The following is a 21,821-nucleotide window of genomic DNA, read 5'->3' on the forward strand; positions in this document are numbered from 1 at the left end:
TGTATCCTTATTTTGAAGGTGTTTTTCACTTTTATATGGTCCCTTTGTGTTTTACTTCATTTATATACTTAACGGGAGGATCCTGATTATCAGAAGAGGTACAGTTGCCGCCAGAAGGGCACTAATACGAGTGCGTTCAAAGCCATATCGTCAAAAAGGCTCAAAACACTGAAAGCATACGGTATATACACCACCAGCTTACTTTCTTGCAGTTTTATAAACGTTGCTACACTATGTATTTTATTGTTTTTGCTTCTCATTCATATTAATGAGAACTAATTACCCCATATCCATAGAGGGGTAAGTGTGAACTAAATATTTGAAGCGCTGCACTCGCACTTTTTTTTTGTGATGGTGGTCCATTACTTAAGCATTGCGGTATTTGGTTTTATGATGAAAATAGCCAAGACTATCCATCTGTTGATGGCTTATATAGAGGCTTGAAGACCTTTTCTATCAGAAGAAAGCCACATAGCGGATCTATAGAAATAGATCTTAAAGGACCACTCTAGTGCCAGGAAAGCATACTCGTTTTCCTGGCACTAGAGTGCCCTGAGGGTGCCCCCACCCTCAGGGACCCCCTCCCACCCGGCTCTGGAAAGGGGAAAGGGGTTAAATCTTACCTTTTTCCAGCGCTGGGCGGAGAGATCTCCTCCTGCGATCTGCCTCTTCTCCTCCCCGTCGGCTGAATGCGCACGCGCGGCAAGAACTGCGCGCGCATTCAGCCGGTCACATAGGAAAGCATTCATAATGCTTTCCTATGGACACTTGCGTGCTCTCACTGTGATTTTCACAGTGAGAATCACGCAAGCGCCTCTAGCGGCTGTCAGTGAGACAGCCACTAGAGGAAAAAGGGGAAGGCTTAACTAATTGATAAACATAGCAGTTTCTCTGAAACTGCTATGTTTATAAAACAATTAGTTAACCCTAGCTGGACCTGGCACCCAGACCACTTCATTAAGCTGAAGTGGTCTGGGTGCCTAGAGTGGTCCTTTAAGACATCTATCAGATGTGTCCATTTGTTTGCAATTGTTCAGCTTAAGATTTTGACACGTATTTAGGAGAGAAAGTTTTATTACTGACTCTACTTTCTAATCAATAGGCTTTAGATGTATTGTGGAAGGCAGTAAAGGGTTCTATGCAAAATAGTGCTTGAAGATCTGATATCCTTCAGCCTGATGCTGATGTCACCGATAGAGCTAACTTAATATTAAGCAGTTGTGGATAGATCGAGTCTCATGGTTAAAAGGGGTCAAGATTTAACACACATGCTCCCCATTCACACCTGAGACCTTGTAACACTAACGAGTCACATGACACCGGGGATGGAAAATGGCTAACTGTTTGGACATTTCCACTTAGGGGTGTATTCACTTTTGTTGCCAACGGTTTAGACATTAATGGCTTTGTGTTGAGCTATTTTGAGGGGACAGCTAATTTACCCTGTTATACAGGCTGTACACTTACTACTTTACATTGTAGCAGAGTGTCATTTCTTCAGTGTTGTCACATGACAAGATATAATAAAATATTTACAGAAATGTGAGGGGTGTACTCCCTTTTGGGAGATACTGTGTGGCGAAAAAAACCTCGCCACTGGGCATTGGAGAAGTCTGTTTGCCCGCCTCCTGCCTGCTGACTATGGCCCTTGGGAGATTTAGCCCTTTAAATACAGTATTTGGGCATATTGTATTTTATTATATGTTGCTACCATGTGGCTAATGGAGTTTTGCCTCTGTCCTTGGAGATAATTGGATTACTTCCCAATTATCTCCAGGATAGACTCTGTGGAACTGGTTTTGGGCAGAAAAGCCATGCTTCATTTGGCCAAATAGGACTTTCCCTTAACTTTTTAACCCCTGAGCCGATTGCCCTGATTTTTGAGTATGTGTATATTTCAAGCATGCTGAGTTCGAATATGTGATTTATGTTTGTGGCATGTATATTTTGGAAGTTATTAATATTTGGTAAAAACTGTATTTCTCTGTCTGTGATAATTATATTACCCATTGTGTTCAGTAATCATATCACAGGCAGAGGGGAGGATTTTGTGTGGGAGCGTCTGTGTGTATTGTACGGATTGATTGATTGTATTTCAAAACCCTGTGGGCCGTACTATGTTTGTGGATTGGGAATAAAAGAGGTTGTGCCAGTACAGTCAGTTCTGCTTGACCTCAAAACGAAGTGTCGTCTCGTTATTGGGGGAATTGGATTGTATGCTGATTGCCAGGAGTGTAAGCTGATGGTATGCTTTTCCTGTTCAGCTGTTTACAGCATTCATATGCTTGAGAGCATTCGTATGCTTCTCCGGTTCGGTGGTTGTGGTGTCTGCTGTAGTGCTTGGAGTCCTCAGGAAGCGCTAGGAGCATCCATCAACGGAGGTACCCAGTTGGGGTGCCCGTCGATCCGTTACATACTGTATATTCATTTATTTTTCTAACATTTAGTTTCATGCATATTTACGTTTATTCCCATCATCTATGGTTGTACAATGTCTTGTGTTTACTCTATGCTATTTCATATATGAATTGTATTTATTATGTTTGTCCCACTATTAACAATGCTTACCTGTAACTTGAGATATATACTGTATATATTTTAATATTTGTAATTGTCTTGGGATTCGAGGGCATATTGAATTTGCCCACTTGATGAAAACCCCTTGTGTTAGATAAATTGTATTCCTTTTGCTTACCTTGGAGGGGTGAGGGGATTTGAACCTCAAGGATTGGGCTTATTGTGCAGGTGGTGCATGGGCCCACTGAGCTGTCTCACCGCCAGCTTAAATTTATCTCTGCTAAGTACACTATGTACTGTTTTTATCCAGTCATTTTTTTAATTTTGTCTACTAACGGTTAATGTGTCCTTTGACCTTGGAATCATGTCATGTGACCTCGTTTGGGATCAAAGGTCAAATATGACACTATTTTGGCGCCAGATTATTCAATTTACCAATTGTTTGAACTCTATATAAACCCATATGTGCCAGGCTAATACTATGTACACTTGAAGCCCCTTGTTTGGCGAAACGCGTTGTGTGTTTTTTAATATTGGTTTTAAGGATTAAAGTTTATTTGGCTTAAACCTATTTTATAGTGCAAGACCATTTATTATACATTTTATTACTTTAATTGTTTATTGTTCCTGGCACATTTAAAAACTCCTGAAAATTCTACTCTACGCTACATGCAATCCCTGGCGAGGATTGCCTTCAGGAGAATCTACTCAACATTATATCCTTGGTGGGGATCATACCACCCAAGCGCTATCTCTTGAGCGGTGTTACTGCTCTATTAATTTTTAATTATATTACATTTATATTTTTACCTGTTTTTGGTTTTACACAGTAAGCACTATTTTTTGCTTTTTATGTTTAACAATTTTATATTTATCTGGGTGCTGTGAGACTTGGCTCTAAGTAGCTACAAATCCATCAGTGGGGATTATACCGCTGTACGCTGTTTTATTCAGAACTGGTCTATAGCTCTAGAAAATGAGTGTGATCCCACATATCCTTGTTGTGTGTCCTACACTAAGTATCTGGCTAACTGCAATAGTTATTTTCTGTTTTATTACAATGGTTGTTTTATGTTTTATTACCAACTGAAGCCTGGGCGAATCCAAGCCAGGATCTTCCAAAGAATTGGACTTAATACACACTGTATTCAGCGCAACCTGTTTTTTGTGTTATTTATTGAATAAGTGTATACCTTCTAATTGTGATTCCTATTTGACAATGAATTAATGTGTAGCTAGAAGAATCAGTATACATGGTACATATTCGCTTGGAAATGTGATGTGTAAGTCACCGATAAAGAAATGTAACATGGAAGGAAAGCCTTGTTTGCAGTTCAGAGTTGGAGATATTTAGATGATTGATCTAGTCTTGTGTTGGGGAGGGAATCTAGGAGAGGGACCACAGGGGATAAGCAGCATGGAATGGACCACAAAGCAAGGAGGACAGGGGAGGATCACCATGGAAAGAACCACATAGCAAAGAGCATGGTGGAGAAGCACCATGGGAGGGACCTCACAGCAAGGAGTGCATGGGTGGAGCACCATGGGAGGGACCTCACAGCAAGGAGTGCAGGGGAGGAGCAATATTGAAGGGACCTCATAGTAAGGAACACTGGGGAGAAGCACCGTGGAAGGGACCTCACGACAAGGAGACCGGCCTTTGCCCTACTTTCTGTGGAACTGTTTTGGACTTCGACCTCGTAGTCAACTTGGCACTCGGATCCGGGCTATCCGGGGATATAACACTTCAGGGGTTCCTGTGGAGATTGGGGATATGCTTGGGTTGTGTTTATATATATATATATTGTATGTTTTCCTGTAACTGAGAGAGCGTTGAGTTACAGTTTTCTGACTTAATTATCTCCCAGAAACAGGGACACCAGGGAGAGGCTTGCTATACTCATGGAGTATGGAGACCCGATGCTGGGTGTCTCTGTATAAATTGAGCGTGTTGTGCCTTAATAAGCCAGATGACTACCAGAACTCTCGTCTAGTTACTGGGAGGATACGAGCATAATCACACAAGGTTCCAGTCTGGCTGAGAGGGAAAATAGCAGAGGTAGCCAGTCAGGTTACTGGGAGTCTGCTACAAGCACCATGGAAGGGACCTCACCACAAGGAGCGCTGGGGGGGAGCACTATGGAAGGGACCTCACAATAAAGAGCATGGGGGAGGATAACCATGGGAGGGACCTCATAGCAAGGAGCAGGGGGAGGCTTACCATGGACTGGGCCACATAGCAAGGAGCATGGTGGAGGGGCACCAAGGAAGGTACCTCACAGCAAGGAGCATGGGGGAGGAGCACCATGGAAGGGACCGCATAGCAAAGAGCGTGGGGAGGAGAGAGCCTGCCTGTGAAGAAGCACTTTGAAGGCTAAAGTACAGGTGAGGACAGAGCGCGCTGGGAGGGAGTATGCTGGTGGGAATGGCAGGGCAGGGATCGCTGAGAGGGAGCATCCTGGAGGGGATGACAGGGCAGCGGCACTGGAAGAGAAGAGTGTGCAGGAAAAATTAACTATCCTCATTGTATACTTCCATTTTAAAGCGGCTCTTACCTTCACGGTTACCAAGGCCACGGACACAGCCACAGCGCATTACGGTAAGGAATTCCTGAAAATGGCTCTCCTATCGTGTCTTATGCATGCACTCTCCCTATATAGCGCTGTGTACCGTACCCTTACATAACGCTGTGTCTCCTGTACTGTACCCTTACATATCCCTGTCTCTCCTGTACTGTACCTCTATATAGCGCTGTGTCTCCTGTACTGCACCCTTACATAACGCTGTGTCTCCTGCACTGTACCCCTATATAGCCTGTCTCCTGCATGTACTGAATCCCTGTATAGCGCCATGTCTCCTGCATGTACTGTACCCTTACATAGCGCTGTATCTCCTGTACCCCTATATAGCGCTGTGTCTCCTGTACTGTACCCTTACATAGCACTGTGTCTCCTGTACTGTACCCTTACATAGCACTGTGTCTCCTGTACTGTACCCTTACATAGCGCTGTATCTCCTGTACCCCTATATAGCGCTGTGTCTCCTGTACTGTACCCTTACATAGCACTGTGTCTCCTGTACTGTACCCTTACATAGCGCTGTGTCTCCTGCACTGTACCCCTATATAGCCTGTCTCCTGCATGTACTGAATCCCTGTATAGCGCCATGTCTCCTGCATGTACTGTACCCTTACATAGCGCTGTATCTCCTGTACCCCTATATAGCGCTGTGTCTCCTGTACTGTACCCTTACATAGCACTGTGTCTCCTGTACTGTACCCTTACATAGCACTGTGTCTCCTGTACTGTACCCTTACATGACCTGTCATTTTCTTTCCCAGAGTCCCATACACCTTGACCATCCGGTGCTCCCTTTGTCTCCTGAGCCAGTTGTATTGGAAAAGTTGCCATCTCCCACCATTGAGGTCTCAGAGTCAAGAGAGAACACGTTGTTGCCTCTTTTTATCTTACAGTTTCAGGGTAACAGCTGGTTCCCCAGTATCTTCCCCAAATCTCAGGTAATGGTGAAGGAAGTTAGGGCTGTTTGGCACAGGTTCCAGCGAATGGGAATTGCTTGTATCTTATCCCTGTCCATTACATACAGATTGAGCTGCATCCTGTTGGGGAAAAGGGTTGTGTGTCTCGACTCCTGCAAAGTCTTCTTCACAGTGGACACCCCACACGTGCGGAGATTCTCCAGGCTCTGAAGACATTATTCCAACAAGGCCATCTCAAGAACAGCAAAGAGACACGTATCACTCTCATCCAGGCCATTAACCCAGCTGCCGAGCCAAACCTACAGGTATAGGTCTAGCACATACCCTTAATGTGACAGCATTAATACTAACCTGATGATCTAATATTACTTAAACCACAACACTATCCATACCCCAGTGACACCCAAACATTACTAAAAATACTGGGACAGCATGAATACTCCAGGAAAACCACTTTACCAATAGTGACAATAATAATAACCTAGTGATATCCCGATACTGCCTATATTATTATACCCATAGCACTGTGACCGTAATAACCCAGTTATACCCTGATACTGCCTCTATCACTATACCCATAGTACTGTGACAGTAATTCCTAACACTAATCCCTAACACTGAATACATCCCTAATCCTAACACTAATCCCTGACACTGAACACACCCCTAATCCCTAACACTAAACACATCCCTAATCCTAACACTAATCCCTGACACTGAACACACCCCTAATCCTAACACTAATCCCTGACACTGAACACACCCCTAATCCCTAACACTAAACACATCCCTAATCCTAACACTAATCCCTGACACTGAACACACCCCTAATCCTAACACTAATCCCTGACACTGAACACACCCCTAATTCCTGACACTGAACACACCCCTAATCCCTGACACTGAACACACCCCTAATCCCTAACACTAAACACATCCCTAATCCTAACACTAATCCCTGACACTGAACACACCCCTAATCCTAACACTAATCCCTGACACTGAACACACCCATAATCCCTAACACTAAACACATCCCTAATCCTAACACTAATCCCTGACACTGAACACACCCCTAATCCTAACACTAATCCCTGACACTGAACACACCCCTAATTCCTGACACTGAACACACCCCTAATCCCTGACACTGAACACACCCCTAATCCCTAACACTAAACACATCCCTAATCCCTAACACTAATCCCTGACACTGAATACACACCTAACACTAAACACATCCCTAATCCTAACACTAATTCCTGACACTGAACACACCCCTAATCCCTAACACTAAACACATCCCTAATCCCGAACACTAATCCCTGACACTGAACACACCCCTAACACTAAACACATCCCTAATCCCTGACACTAATCCCTGACACTGAACACACCCCTAATCCCTAACACTAATTCCTGACACTGAACACAACCCTAATCCTAACACAATCCCTGACACTGAACACACCCCTAATCCCTAACACTAATCCCTGACACTGAACACACCCCTAACACTAAACACATCCCTAACCCCTAACACTATTCCCTGACACTAAACACATCCCTAACACTAATCCCTGACACTGAACACACCCCTGACACTAAACACATCCCTAATCCTAACACTAATCCCTAACACTGAACACATCCCTAATCCTAACACTAATCCCTGACACTGAACACACCCCTAATCCCTAACACTGAACACATCCCTAATCCTAACACTAATCCCTGACACTGAACACACCCCTAATCCCTAACACTGAACACACCACTAATCCCTGACACTGAACACACCCCTAACACTAAACACATCCCTAATCCTAACACTAATCCCTAACACTAAACACATCCCTAATCCCTAACACTAATCCCTGACACTGAACACACCCCTGACACTAAACACATCCCTAATCCTAACACTAATCCCTAACACTGAACACATCCCTAATCCTAACACTGATCCCTGACACTGAACACACCCCTAATCCCTAACACCGAACACACCACTAATCCCTGACACTGAACACACCCCTGACACTAAACACATTCCTAATCCTAACACTAATCCCTAACACTGAACACATCCCTAATCCTAACACTAATCCCTGACACTGAACACACCCCTAATCCCTAACACTGAACACATCCCTAATCCCTAACACTAATCCCTGACACTGAACACACCCCTAACACTAAACACATCCCTAATCCTAACACTAATCCCTAACACTAAACACATCCCTAATCCCTAACACTAATCCCTGACACTGAACACACCCCTAACACTGAACACACCACTAATCTCTAACACTGAACACACCCCTAATCCCTAACACTAATCCCTGACACTGAACACACTCCTAATACCTAACACTAAACACATCCCTAATCCTTACACTAATCCCTGACACTGAACACACCCCTAATCCCTAACACTGAACACATCCCTAATCCCTAACACTAATCCCTGACACTGAACACACCCCTAATCCCTAACACTAATCCCTGACACTGAACACACCCCTAATCCCTGACACTGAACACACCCCTAATCCCTAACACTGAACACATCCCTAATCCTAACACTAATCCCTGACACTGAACACACGCCTAATCCCTAACACTAAACACATCCCTAATCCTAACACTAATCCCATGGAGCCAAAGTCTTTAATCACACGAATAGGCTCCATGGCATAGCTATCTGGGTTACCACAGTTCACATAAAAATACCGAAGGTACGGCTGTTCGGATACATCCCCACGAATGGGAACCAGGAGACGGACGGCTCAGCGGTGTTTGTGCAAATAAGTGTCCGTTTATAGTTCCATAGTTTAGGTGCCGAACACCGCTGGCCGTACGGGACTTATAAAATGGCCGCCGCCACGCGTTCGGTCGACGAACAAAGACCACCCTGCCTTCGTCAATTAAGCTGCGGTTAACCGCAGCTTCAGGGTGGTCAATTGGCGGCACACTCCAGCTCCCAGGTGGTCGTGCAGTCGGTAGTTTGTTCGGTAGATAAAATCTACCGAACCCCCGGCAGAAAAGGCACGAATAAGCCTTTCTGCAGGGCAAATAAGTATTTTACAGTCTGGTCCATAGTCCAAAGGCAGCAGGCGGGCAACCAGGCTCCTCCAATGCAATGTGGCGAGATAGGTCTCGTCACACCCCTAATCCCTAACACTAAACACATCCCTAATCCTAACACTAATCCCTTACACTGAACACATCCCAAACACTAAACACATACCTAATCCCTAACACTAATCCCTGACACTGAACACACCCCTAACACTAAACACATCCCTAATCCTAACACTAATCCCTAACACTAAACACATCCCTAATCCCTAACACTAATCCCTGACACTGAACACACCCCTAACACTGAACACATCCCTAACACTAAACACACCCCTAACACTAAACACACCCCTAACACTAAACACATCCCTAACACTAATCCCTGGCACTGAACACACCCCTAACACTAAACTCACCCCTAACACTAAACACATCCTTAATCCCTAACACTAATCCCTGACACTGAACACACCCCCTAATCCCTAACACTGAACACATCCCTAATCCCTAACACTAATCCCTGACACTGAACACACCCCTAATCCCTAACACTAAACACATCCCTAACACTAATCCCTGACACTGAACACACCCCCTAATCCCTAACACTGAACACATCCCTAATCCCTAACACTAATCCCTGACACTGAACACACCCCTAATCCCTAACACTAAACACATCCCTAATCCCTAACACTAATCCCTGACACTGAACACACCCCCTAATCCCTAACACTGAACACATCCCTAATCCCTAACACTAATCCCTGACACTGAACACACCCCTAATCCCTAACACTAAACACATCCCTAATCCCTAACACTAATCCCTGACACTGAACACACCCCTAATCCCTAACACTGAACACATCCCTAATCCCTAACACTGATCCCTGACACTGAACACACCCCTAATCCCTAACACTAAACACATCCCTAATCCCTAACACTAATCCCTGACACTGAACACACCCCTAATCCCTAACACTGAACACATCCCTAATCCCTAACACTGATCCCTGACACTGAACACACCCCTAATCCCTAACACTAAACACATCCCTAATCCCTAACACTAATCCCTGACACTGAACACACCCCTAATCCCTAACACTAATCCCTGACACTGAACACACCACTAATCCCTAACACTGAACACATCCCTAATCCCTAACACTAATCCCTGACACTGAACACACCCCTAATCCCTAACACTGAACACACCCCTAATCCCTAACACTAAACACATCCCTAATCCCTAACACTAATCCCTGACACTGAACACACCCCTAATCCCTAACACTGAACACATCCCTAATCCCTAACACTGATCCCTGACACTGAACACACCCCTAATCCCTAACACTAAACACATCCCTAATCCTAACACTAATCCCTGACACTGAACACACCCCTAATCCCTAAGACTGAACACATCCCTAATCCTAGCACTAATCCCTGACACTGAACACATCCCTAATCCCTAACACTAATGTGGATGCAATAACTATGTTAAAGCTATGTGTCTTTTGTCTCTTAGATGCCTGAAGACAAAGAGTTTGTTTTCTCATGTCTGAGTTTCATGGTTGACTTGTTTCCTGGTGACAAGGATTTAATTATAGAGCTCCTAGTGCTGTGTGTGAAGGCACCTCCCGCTCACAGGTATTTACACATATCCCTCCACATCCATAAACACAAAATACATCACTATCCATAACTCACCAACCGTGTAATATTCATCACTATCCGTAACCCACCAACCGTGTAATATTCATCACTATCATAACCCACCAACCGTGTAATATTCATCACTATCCGTAACCCACCAACCGTGTAATATTCATCCCTATCCGTAACCCACCAACCGTGTAATATTCATCACTATCCATAACCCGCCAACCGTGTAATATTCATCACTATCCATAACCCACCAACCGTGTAATATTCATCACTATCCATAACCCATCAACCGTGTAATATTCATCACTATCCATAACCCGCCAACCGTGTAATATTCATCCCTATCCGTAACCCACCAACCGTGTAATATTCATCACTATCCATAACCCACCAACCGTGTAATATTCATCACTATCCATAACCCACCAACCGTGTAATATTCATCACTATCCATAACCCACCAACCGTGTAATATTCATCACTATCCATAACCCACCAACCGTGTAATATTCATTGTAACGGATCGCCTGGCACCCCGACTGGGTACCTCCGTTGATGGATGCTCCTAGCGCTTCTTGAGGATTCCAAGCACTCTAGCCGACACCACAACCACCGCAGGACGAACCTCTCTTCCTTCCAGAGCGAAGCAGGAACAAGCTCTTAAAAGAGCTTAGGAGTGATTATAGCAAGGGAATATGCAGAGCATAGCAATCCCTTGTAGCAGATTCCCCCAATAAGAGACAGGACTCCAAATTGAGGGTGAAGTAGAACTGACAAAATCTTTATTTTACTTGGGACTAGCCCATTTGGTCATTACATTAACATTGCTGTGAAAACTCAATAAAATTACAAACAGTCAAATCATAGCAGGCAACATTCAGTGACTTATTATAACATAATTACATATTTATAAATAGGTGGGGAAGACCATAATTAACACAAATGTCTCTCCTGCATGCAGAATTAGCGATATGCAAATCTACCCGAATATGCAAATTACCAGTCTTGCTATTCAGGTAGTGCATATACTGTTGCTACCAACAGAGGGCACTACACAAGCTCCATAGCCAAATCCACCTAAGGGGTAGCAATCCTCAGCAGTACAGGAGAGCAGGCAATACATCCCAGGGGCCATAGTCACATGGCAGGAGGCTGGCAATCAGTCTTCTCCAATGCCCAGTGGCAAGGCTGGTACCGCCACATTCATCACTATCCATAACCCACCAACCATGTAATATTCATCCCTATCCGTAACCCACCAACCGTGTAATATTCATCACTATCCATAACCCACCAACCGTGTAATATTCATCACTATCCATAACCCGCCAACCGTGTAATATTCATCACTATCCATAACCCACCAACCGTGTAATATTCATCACTATCCATAACCCGCCAACTGTGTAATATTCATCACTATCCATAACCCGCCAACCGTGTAATATTCATCACTATCCATAACCCACCAACCGTGTAATATTCATCACTATCCATAACCCACCAACCGTGTAATATTCATCCCTATCCGTAACCCACCAACCGTGTAATATTCATCACTATGCGTAACCCACCAACCGTGTAATATTCATCACTATCCATAACCCACCAACGGTGTAATATTCATCACTATCCATAACCCACCAACCGTGTAATATTCATCCCTATCCGTAACCCACCAACCGTGTAATATTCATCACTATGCGTAACCCACCAACCGTGTAATATTCATCACTATCCATAACCCACCAACCGTGTAATATTCATCGCTATCCATAACCCACCAACCGTATAATATTCATCGCTATCCATAACCCACCAACCGTGTAATATTCATCACTATCCATAACCCGCCAACAGTGTAATATTCATCACTATCCATAACCCGCCAACCGTGTAATATTCATCACTATCCATAACCCACCAACCGTGTAATATTCATCACTATCCATAACCCACCAACCGTGTAATATTCATCACTATCCATAACCCACCAACCGTGTAATATTCATCCCTATCCGTAACCCACCAACCGTGTAATATTCATCACTATGCGTAACCCACCAACCGTGTAATATTCATCACTATCCATAACCCACCAACCGTGTAATATTCATCGCTATCCATAACCCACCAACCGTATAATATTCATCGCTATCCATAACCCACCAACCGTGTAATATTCATCACTATCCATAACCCGCCAACAGTGTAATATTCATCACTATCCATAACCCGCCAACCGTGTAATATTCATCACTATCCATAACCCACCAACCGTGTAATATTCATCCCTATCCATAACCCACCAACCGTGTAATATTCATCCCTATCCGTAACCCACCAACCGTGTAATATTCATCACTATGCGTAACCCACCAACCGTGTAATATTCATCACTATCCATAACCCACCAATCGTGTAATATTCATCACTATCCATAACCCACCAACCGTGTAATATTCATCACTATCATAACCCACCAACCGTGTAATATTCATCACTATCCATAACCCACCAACCGTGTAATATTCATCACTATCCATAACCCACCAACCGTGTAATATTCATCCCTATCCATAACCCACCAACCGTGTAATATTCATCCCTATCCATAACCCACCAACCGTGTAATATTCATCCCTATCCGTAACCCACCAACCGTGTAATATTCATCACTATCCGTAACTACCAGCCGTGTAATATTCATCACTATCCATAACCCACCAACCGTGTAATATTCATCACTATCCATAACCCACCAACCATGTAATATTCATCACTATACATAACCCACCAACCATGTAATATTCATCCCTATCCATAACCCACCAACCGTGTAATATTCATCGCTATCCATAACCCACCAACCGTATAATATTCATCACTATCCATAACCCACCAACCGTGTAATATTCATCACTATCCGTAACCCACCAACCGTGTAATATTCATCACTATCCGTAACCCACCAACCGTGTAATATTCATCACTATCATAACCCACCAACCGTGTAATATTCATCACTATCCATAACCCACCAACCGTGTAATATTCATCACTATCCATAACCCACCAACCATGTAATATTCATCACTATCATAACCCACCAACCGTGTAATATTCATCCCTATCCATAACCCACCAACCGTGTAATATTCATCCCTATCCATAACCCACCAACCGTGTAATATTCATCCCTATCCGTAACCCACCAACCGTGTAATATTCATCCCTATCCATAACTACCAACCGTGTAATATTCATCACTATCCGTAACCCACCAACCGTGTAATATTCATCACTATCCATAACCCATCAACCGTGTAATATTCATCCCTATCCATAACCCACCAACCGTGTAATATTCATCCCTATCCATAACCCACCAACCGTGTAATATTCATCACTATCCATAACCCACCAACCGTGTAATATTCATCACTATCCATAACCCACCAACCGTGTAATATTCATCACTATCCATAACCCACCAACCGTGTAATATTCATCCCTATCCGTAACCCACCAACCGTGTAATATTCATCACTATGCGTAACCCACCAACCGTGTAATATTCATCACTATCCATAACCCACCAACCGTGTAATATTCATCGCTATCCATAACCCACCAACCGTATAATATTCATCGCTATCCATAACCCACCAACCGTGTAATATTCATCACTATCCATAACCCGCCAACAGTGTAATATTCATCACTATCCATAACCCGCCAACCGTGTAATATTCATCACTATCCATAACCCACCAACCGTGTAATATTCATCACTATCCATAACCCACCAACCGTGTAATATTCATCCCTATCTGTAACCCACCAACCGTGTAATATTCATCACTATGCGTAACCCACCAACCGTGTAATATTCATCACTATCCATAACCCACCAATCGTGTAATATTCATCACTATCCATAACCCACCAACCGTGTAATATTCATCACTATCATAACCCACCAACCGTGTAATATTCATCACTATCCATAACCCACCAACCGTGTAATATTCATCACTATCCATAACCCACCAACCGTGTAATATTCATCCCTATCCATAACCCACCAACCGTGTAATATTCATCCCTATCCATAACCCACCAACCGTGTAATATTCATCCCTATCCGTAACCCACCAACCGTGTAATATTCATCACTATCCGTAACTACCAGCCGTGTAATATTCATCACTATCCATAACCCACCAACCGTGTAATATTCATCACTATCCATAACCCACCAACCATGTAATATTCATCACTATACATAACCCACCAACCATGTAATATTCATCCCTATCCATAACCCACCAACCGTGTAATATTCATCGCTATCCATAACCCACCAACCGTATAATATTCATCACTATCCATAACCCACCAACCGTGTAATATTCATCACTATCCGTAACCCACCAACCGTGTAATATTCATCACTATCCGTAACCCACCAACCGTGTAATATTCATCACTATCATAACCCACCAACCGTGTAATATTCATCACTATCCATAACCCACCAACCGTGTAATATTCATCACTATCCATAACCCACCAACCATGTAATATTCATCACTATCATAACCCACCAACCGTGTAATATTCATCCCTATCCATAACCCACCAACCGTGTAATATTCATCCCTATCCATAACCCACCAACCGTGTAATATTCATCCCTATCCGTAACCCACCAACCGTGTAATATTCATCCCTATCCATAACTACCAACCGTGTAATATTCATCACTATCCGTAACCCACCAACCGTGTAATATTCATCACTATCCATAACCCATCAACCGTGTAATATTCATCCCTATCCATAACCCACCAACCGTGTAATATTCATCCCTATCCATAACCCACCAACCGTGTAATATTCATCACTATCCATAACCCACCAACCGTGTAATATTCATCACTATCCATAACCCACCAACCGTGTAATATTCATCCCTATCCATAACCCACCAACCGTGTAATATTCATCACTATCCATAACCCATCAACCGTGTAATATTCATCACTATCATAACCCACCAACCGTGTAATATTCATCACTATCCATAACCCACCAACCGTGTAATATTCATCACTATCCATAACCCACCAACCGTGTAATATTCATCACTATCATAACCCACCAACCGTGTAATATTCATCCCTATCCATAACCCACCAACCGTGTAATATTCATCCCTATCCATAACCCACCAACCGTGTAATATTCATCCCTATCCGTAACCCACCAACCGTGTAATATTCATCACTATCCGTAACTACCAGCCGTGTAATATTCATCACTATCCATAACCCACCAACCGTGTAATATTCATCACTATCCATAACCCACCAACCATGTAATATTCATCACTATCCATAACCCACCAACCATGTAATATTCATCCCTATCCATAACCCACCAACCGTGTAATATTCATCGCTATCCATAACCCACCAACCGTATAATATTCATCACTATCCATAACCCACCAACCGTGTAATATTCATCACTATCCGTAACCCACCAACCGTGTAATATTCATCACTATCCATAACCCACCAACCGTGTAATATTCATCACTATCATAACCCACCAACCGTGTAATATTCATCACTATCCATAACCCACCAACCGTGTAATATTCATCACTATCCATAACCCAACAACCGTGTAATATTCATCACTATCATAACCCACCAACCGTGTAATATTCATCCCTATCCATAACCCACCAACCGTGTAATATTCATCCCTATCCATAACCCACCAACCGTGTAATATTCATCCCTATCCGTAACCCACCAACCGTGTAATATTCATCACTATCCGTAACTACCAGCCGTGTAATATTCATCACTATCCATAACCCACCAACCGTGTAATATTCATCGCTATCTATAACCCACCAACCGTGTAATATTCATCGCTATCATAACCCACCAACCGTGTAATATTCATCACTATCCATAACCGACCAACCATGTAATATTCATCACTATCCATAACCCACCAACCGTGTAATATTCATCACTATCATAACCGACCAACCGTGTAATATTCATCACTATCCATAACCCATCAACCGTGTAATATTCATCACTATCCATAACCCACCAACCGTGTAATATTCATCACTATCCATTAATACCAACCGTGTAATATTCATCACTATCCATAACCCACCAACCGTGTAATATTCATCCCTATCCATAACCAATCAACCATGTAATATTCATCAGTATGCGTAACCCACCAACCGTGTAATATTCATCCCTATCCATAACCCACCAACCGTGTAATATTCATCCCTATCCGTAACCCACCAACCGTGTAATATTCATCACTATCCATAACCCATCAACCGTGTAATATTCATCACTATCCATAACCCACCAACCGTGTAATATTCATCACTATCCATAACCCACCAACCGTGTAATATTCATCACTATCCATAACCCACCAACCGTGTAATATTCATCACTATCCATAACCCATCAACCGTGTAATATTCATCACTATCCATAACCCACCAACCGTGTAATATTCATCACTATCCACAACCCACCAACCGTGTAATATTCATCCCTATCCGTAACTCACCAACCGTGTAATATTCATCCCTATCCATAACCCACCAACCGTGTAATATTCATCCCTATCCATAACTACCAGCAGTGTAATATTCATCACTATCCATAACTACCAACCGTGTAATATTCATCACTATCCGTAACCCACCAACCGTGTAATATTCATCACTATCCATAACCCATCAACCGTGTAATATTCATCCCTATCCATAACCCACCAACCGTGTAATATTCATCCCTATCCATAACCCACCAACCGTGTAATATTCATCACTATCCATAACCCATCAACCGTGTAATATTCATCACTATCCATAACCCACCAACCGTGTAATATTCATCCCTATCCATAACCCACCAACCGTGTAATATTCATCCCTATCCATAACCCACCAACCGTGTAATATTCATCCCTATCCATAACTACCAACCGTGTAATATTCATCCCTATCCATAACCCATCAACCGTGTAATATTCATCACTATCCATAACCCACCAACCGTGTAATATTCATCACTATCCATAACCCGCCAACCGTGTAATATTCATCCCTATCCATAACCCACCAACCGTGTAATATTCATCCCTATCCATAACTACCAACCGTGTAATATTCATCCCTATCCATAACCCACCAACCGTGTAATATTCATCCCTATCCATAACTCACCAACCGTGTAATATTCATCACTATCCATAACCCATCAACCGTGTAATATTCATCACTATCCATAACCCGCCAACCGTATAATATTCATCACTATCCATAACCCACCAACCGTGTAATATTCATCCCTATCCATAACCCGCCAACCGTGTAATATTTATCACTATCCATAACCCACCAACCGTGTAATATTCATCCCTATCCATAACCCGCCAACCGTGTAATATTCATCACTATCCATAACCCACCAACCGTGTAATATTCATCACTATCCATAACCCACCAACCGTGTAATATTCATCACTATCCATAACCCATCAACCGTGTAATATTCATCACTATCCATAACCCACCAACCGTGTAATATTCATCACTATCCATAACCCACCAACCGTGTAATATTCATCACTATCCATAACCCACCAACCGTGTAATATTCATCACTATCCGTAACCCACCAACCGTGTAATATTCATCACTATCCATAACCCACCAACCGTGTAATATTCATCACTATCCATAACCCACCAACCGTGTAATATTAATCACTATCCATAACCCATCAACCGTGTAATATTCATCACTATCCATAACCCACCAACCGTGTAATATTCATCCCTATCCATAACCCACCAACCGTGTAATATTCATCACTATCCATAACCCACCAACCGTGTAATATTCATCACTATCCATAACCCACCAACCGTGTAATATTCATCCCTATCCATAACCCACCAACCGTGTAATATTCATCACTATCCATAACCCACCAACCGTGTAATATTCATCACTATGCGTAACCCACCAACCGTGTAATATTAATCACTATCCATAACCCACCAACCGTGTAATATTCATCACTATCCGTAACTACCAGCCGTGTAATATTCATCACTATCCATAACCCGCCAACCGTGTAATATTCATCACTATCCATAACCCGCCAAACGTGTAATATTCATCCCTATCCATAACCCGCCAACCGTGTAATATTCATCACTATCCATGACCCGCCAACCGTGTAATATTCATCCCTATCCATAACCCACCAACCGTGTAATATTCATCCCTATCCATAACTACCAACCGTGTAATATTCATCCCTATCCATAACCCACCAACCGTGTAATATTCATCCCTATCCATAACCCACCAACCGTGTAATATTCATCCCTATCCGTAACCCACCAACCGTGTAATATTCATCACTATCCGTAACTACCAGCCGTGTAATATTCATCACTATCCATAACCCACAAACCGTGTAATATTCATCGCTATCTATAACCCACCAACCGTGTAATATTCATCGCTATCATAACCCACCAACCGTGTAATATTCATCACTATCCATAACCCACCAACCGTGTAATATTCATCACTATCCATAACCCACCAACCGTGTAATATTCATCACTATCCATAACCCACCAACCGTGTAATATTCATCACTATCATAACCCACCAACCGTGTAATATTCATCACTATCCATAACCCATCAACCGTGTAATATTCATCACTATCCATAACCCACCAACCGTGTAATATTCATCACTATCCATTAATACCAACCGTGTAATATTCATCACTATCCATAACCCACCAACCGTGTAATATTCATCCCTATCCATAACCAATCAACCATGTAATATTCATCAGTATGCGTAACCCACCAACCGTGTAATATTCATCCCTATCCATAACCCACCAACCGTGTAATATTCATCCCTATCCGTAACCCACCAACCGTGTAATATTCATCACTATCCATAACCCATCAACCGTGTAATATTCATCACTATCCATAACCCACCAACCGTGTAATATTCATCACTATCCATAACCCACCAACCGTGTAATATTCATCACTATCCATAACCCACCAACCGTGTAATATTCATCACTATCCGTAACCCACCAACCGTGTAATATTCATCACTATCCATAACCCACCAACCGTGTAATATTCATCACTATCCATAACCCACCAACCGTGTAATATTAATCACTATCCATAACCCATCAACCGTGTAATATTCATCACTATCCATAACCCACCAACCGTGTAATATTCATCCCTATCCATAACCCACCAACCGTGTAATATTCATCACTATCCATAACCCACCAACCGTGTAATATTCATCACTATCCATAACCCACCAACCGTGTAATATTCATCCCTATCCATAACCCACCAACCGTGTAATATTCATCACTATCCATAACCCACCAACCGTGTAATATTCATCACTATGCGTAACCCACCAACCGTGTAATATTAATCACTATCCATAACCCACCAACCGTGTAATATTCATCACTATCCGTAACTACCAGCCGTGTAATATTCATCACTATCCATAACCCGCCAACCGTGTAATATTCATCACTATCCATAACCCGCCAAACGTGTAATATTCATCCCTATCCATAACCCGCCAACCGTGTAATATTCATCACTATCCATGACCCGCCAACCGTGTAATATTCATCCCTATCCATAACCCACCAACCGTGTAATATTCATCCCTATCCATAACTACCAACCGTGTAATATTCATCCCTATCCATAACCCACCAACCGTGTAATATTCATCCCTATCCATAACCCACCAACCGTGTAATATTCATCCCTATCCGTAACCCACCAACCGTGTAATATTCATCACTATCCGTAACTACCAGCCGTGTAATATTCATCACTATCCATAACCCACAAACCGTGTAATATTCATCGCTATCTATAACCCACCAACCGTGTAATATTCATCGCTATCATAACCCACCAACCGTGTAATATTCATCACTATCCATAACCCACCAACCGTGTAATATTCATCACTATCCATAACCCACCAACCGTGTAATATTCATCACTATCCATAACCCACCAACCGTGTAATATTCATCACTATCATAACCCACCAACCGTGTAATATTCATCACTATCCATAACCCATCAACCGTGTAATATTCATCACTATCCATAACCCACCAACCGTGTAATATTCATCACTATCCATTAATACCAACCGTGTAATATTCATCACTATCCATAACCCACCAACCGTGTAATATTCATCCCTATCCATAACCAATCAACCATGTAATATTCATCAGTATGCGTAACCCACCAACCGTGTAATATTCATCCCTATCCATAACCCACCAACCGTGTAATATTCATCCCTATCCGTAACCCACCAACCGTGTAATATTCATCACTATCCATAACCCATCAACCGTGTAATATTCATCACTATCCATAACCCACCAACCGTGTAATATTCATCACTATCCATAACCCACCAACCGTGTAATATTCATCACTATCCATAACCCACCAACCGTGTAATATTCATCACTATCCATAACCCATCAACCGTGTAATATTCATCACTATCCATAACCCACCAACCGTGTAATATTCATCACTATCCACAACCCACCAACCGTGTAATATTCATCCCTATCCGTAACTCACCAACCGTGTAATATTCATCCCTATCCATAACCCACCAACCGTGTAATATTCATCCCTATCCATAACTACCAGCAGTGTAATATTCATCACTATCCATAACTACCAACCGTGTAATATTCATCACTATCCGTAACCCACCAACCGTGTAATATTCATCACTATCCATAACCCATCAACCGTGTAATATTCATCCCTATCCATAACCCACCAACCGTGTAATATTCATCCCTATCCATAACCCACCAACCGTGTAATATTC

At 42.6% G+C, this 21,821-nt stretch overlaps 1 protein-coding gene across 1 annotated transcript in view; it reads left to right on the top strand.

Annotated features, from left to right (window-relative positions):
• The window catches only part of WDR97 (WD repeat domain 97), a 301,022-nt gene that overhangs the window by 207,889 nt on the left and 71,312 nt on the right, over positions 1 to 21,821 (top strand). Inside the window, exons 16-19 of the mRNA XM_063450904.1 lie at positions 5,063 to 5,116; positions 5,858 to 6,034; positions 6,121 to 6,318; positions 10,644 to 10,765. Of these exons, the coding sequence (XP_063306974.1) occupies positions 5,063 to 5,116; positions 5,858 to 6,034; positions 6,121 to 6,318; positions 10,644 to 10,765 (551 nt within the window). The remainder of the gene's footprint in view (positions 1 to 5,062; positions 5,117 to 5,857; positions 6,035 to 6,120; positions 6,319 to 10,643; positions 10,766 to 21,821) is intronic.

Source organism: Pelobates fuscus, chromosome 4 (assembly GCF_036172605.1).
Source record: "Pelobates fuscus isolate aPelFus1 chromosome 4, aPelFus1.pri, whole genome shotgun sequence".
NCBI lineage: Eukaryota > Metazoa > Chordata > Amphibia > Anura > Pelobatidae > Pelobates > Pelobates fuscus.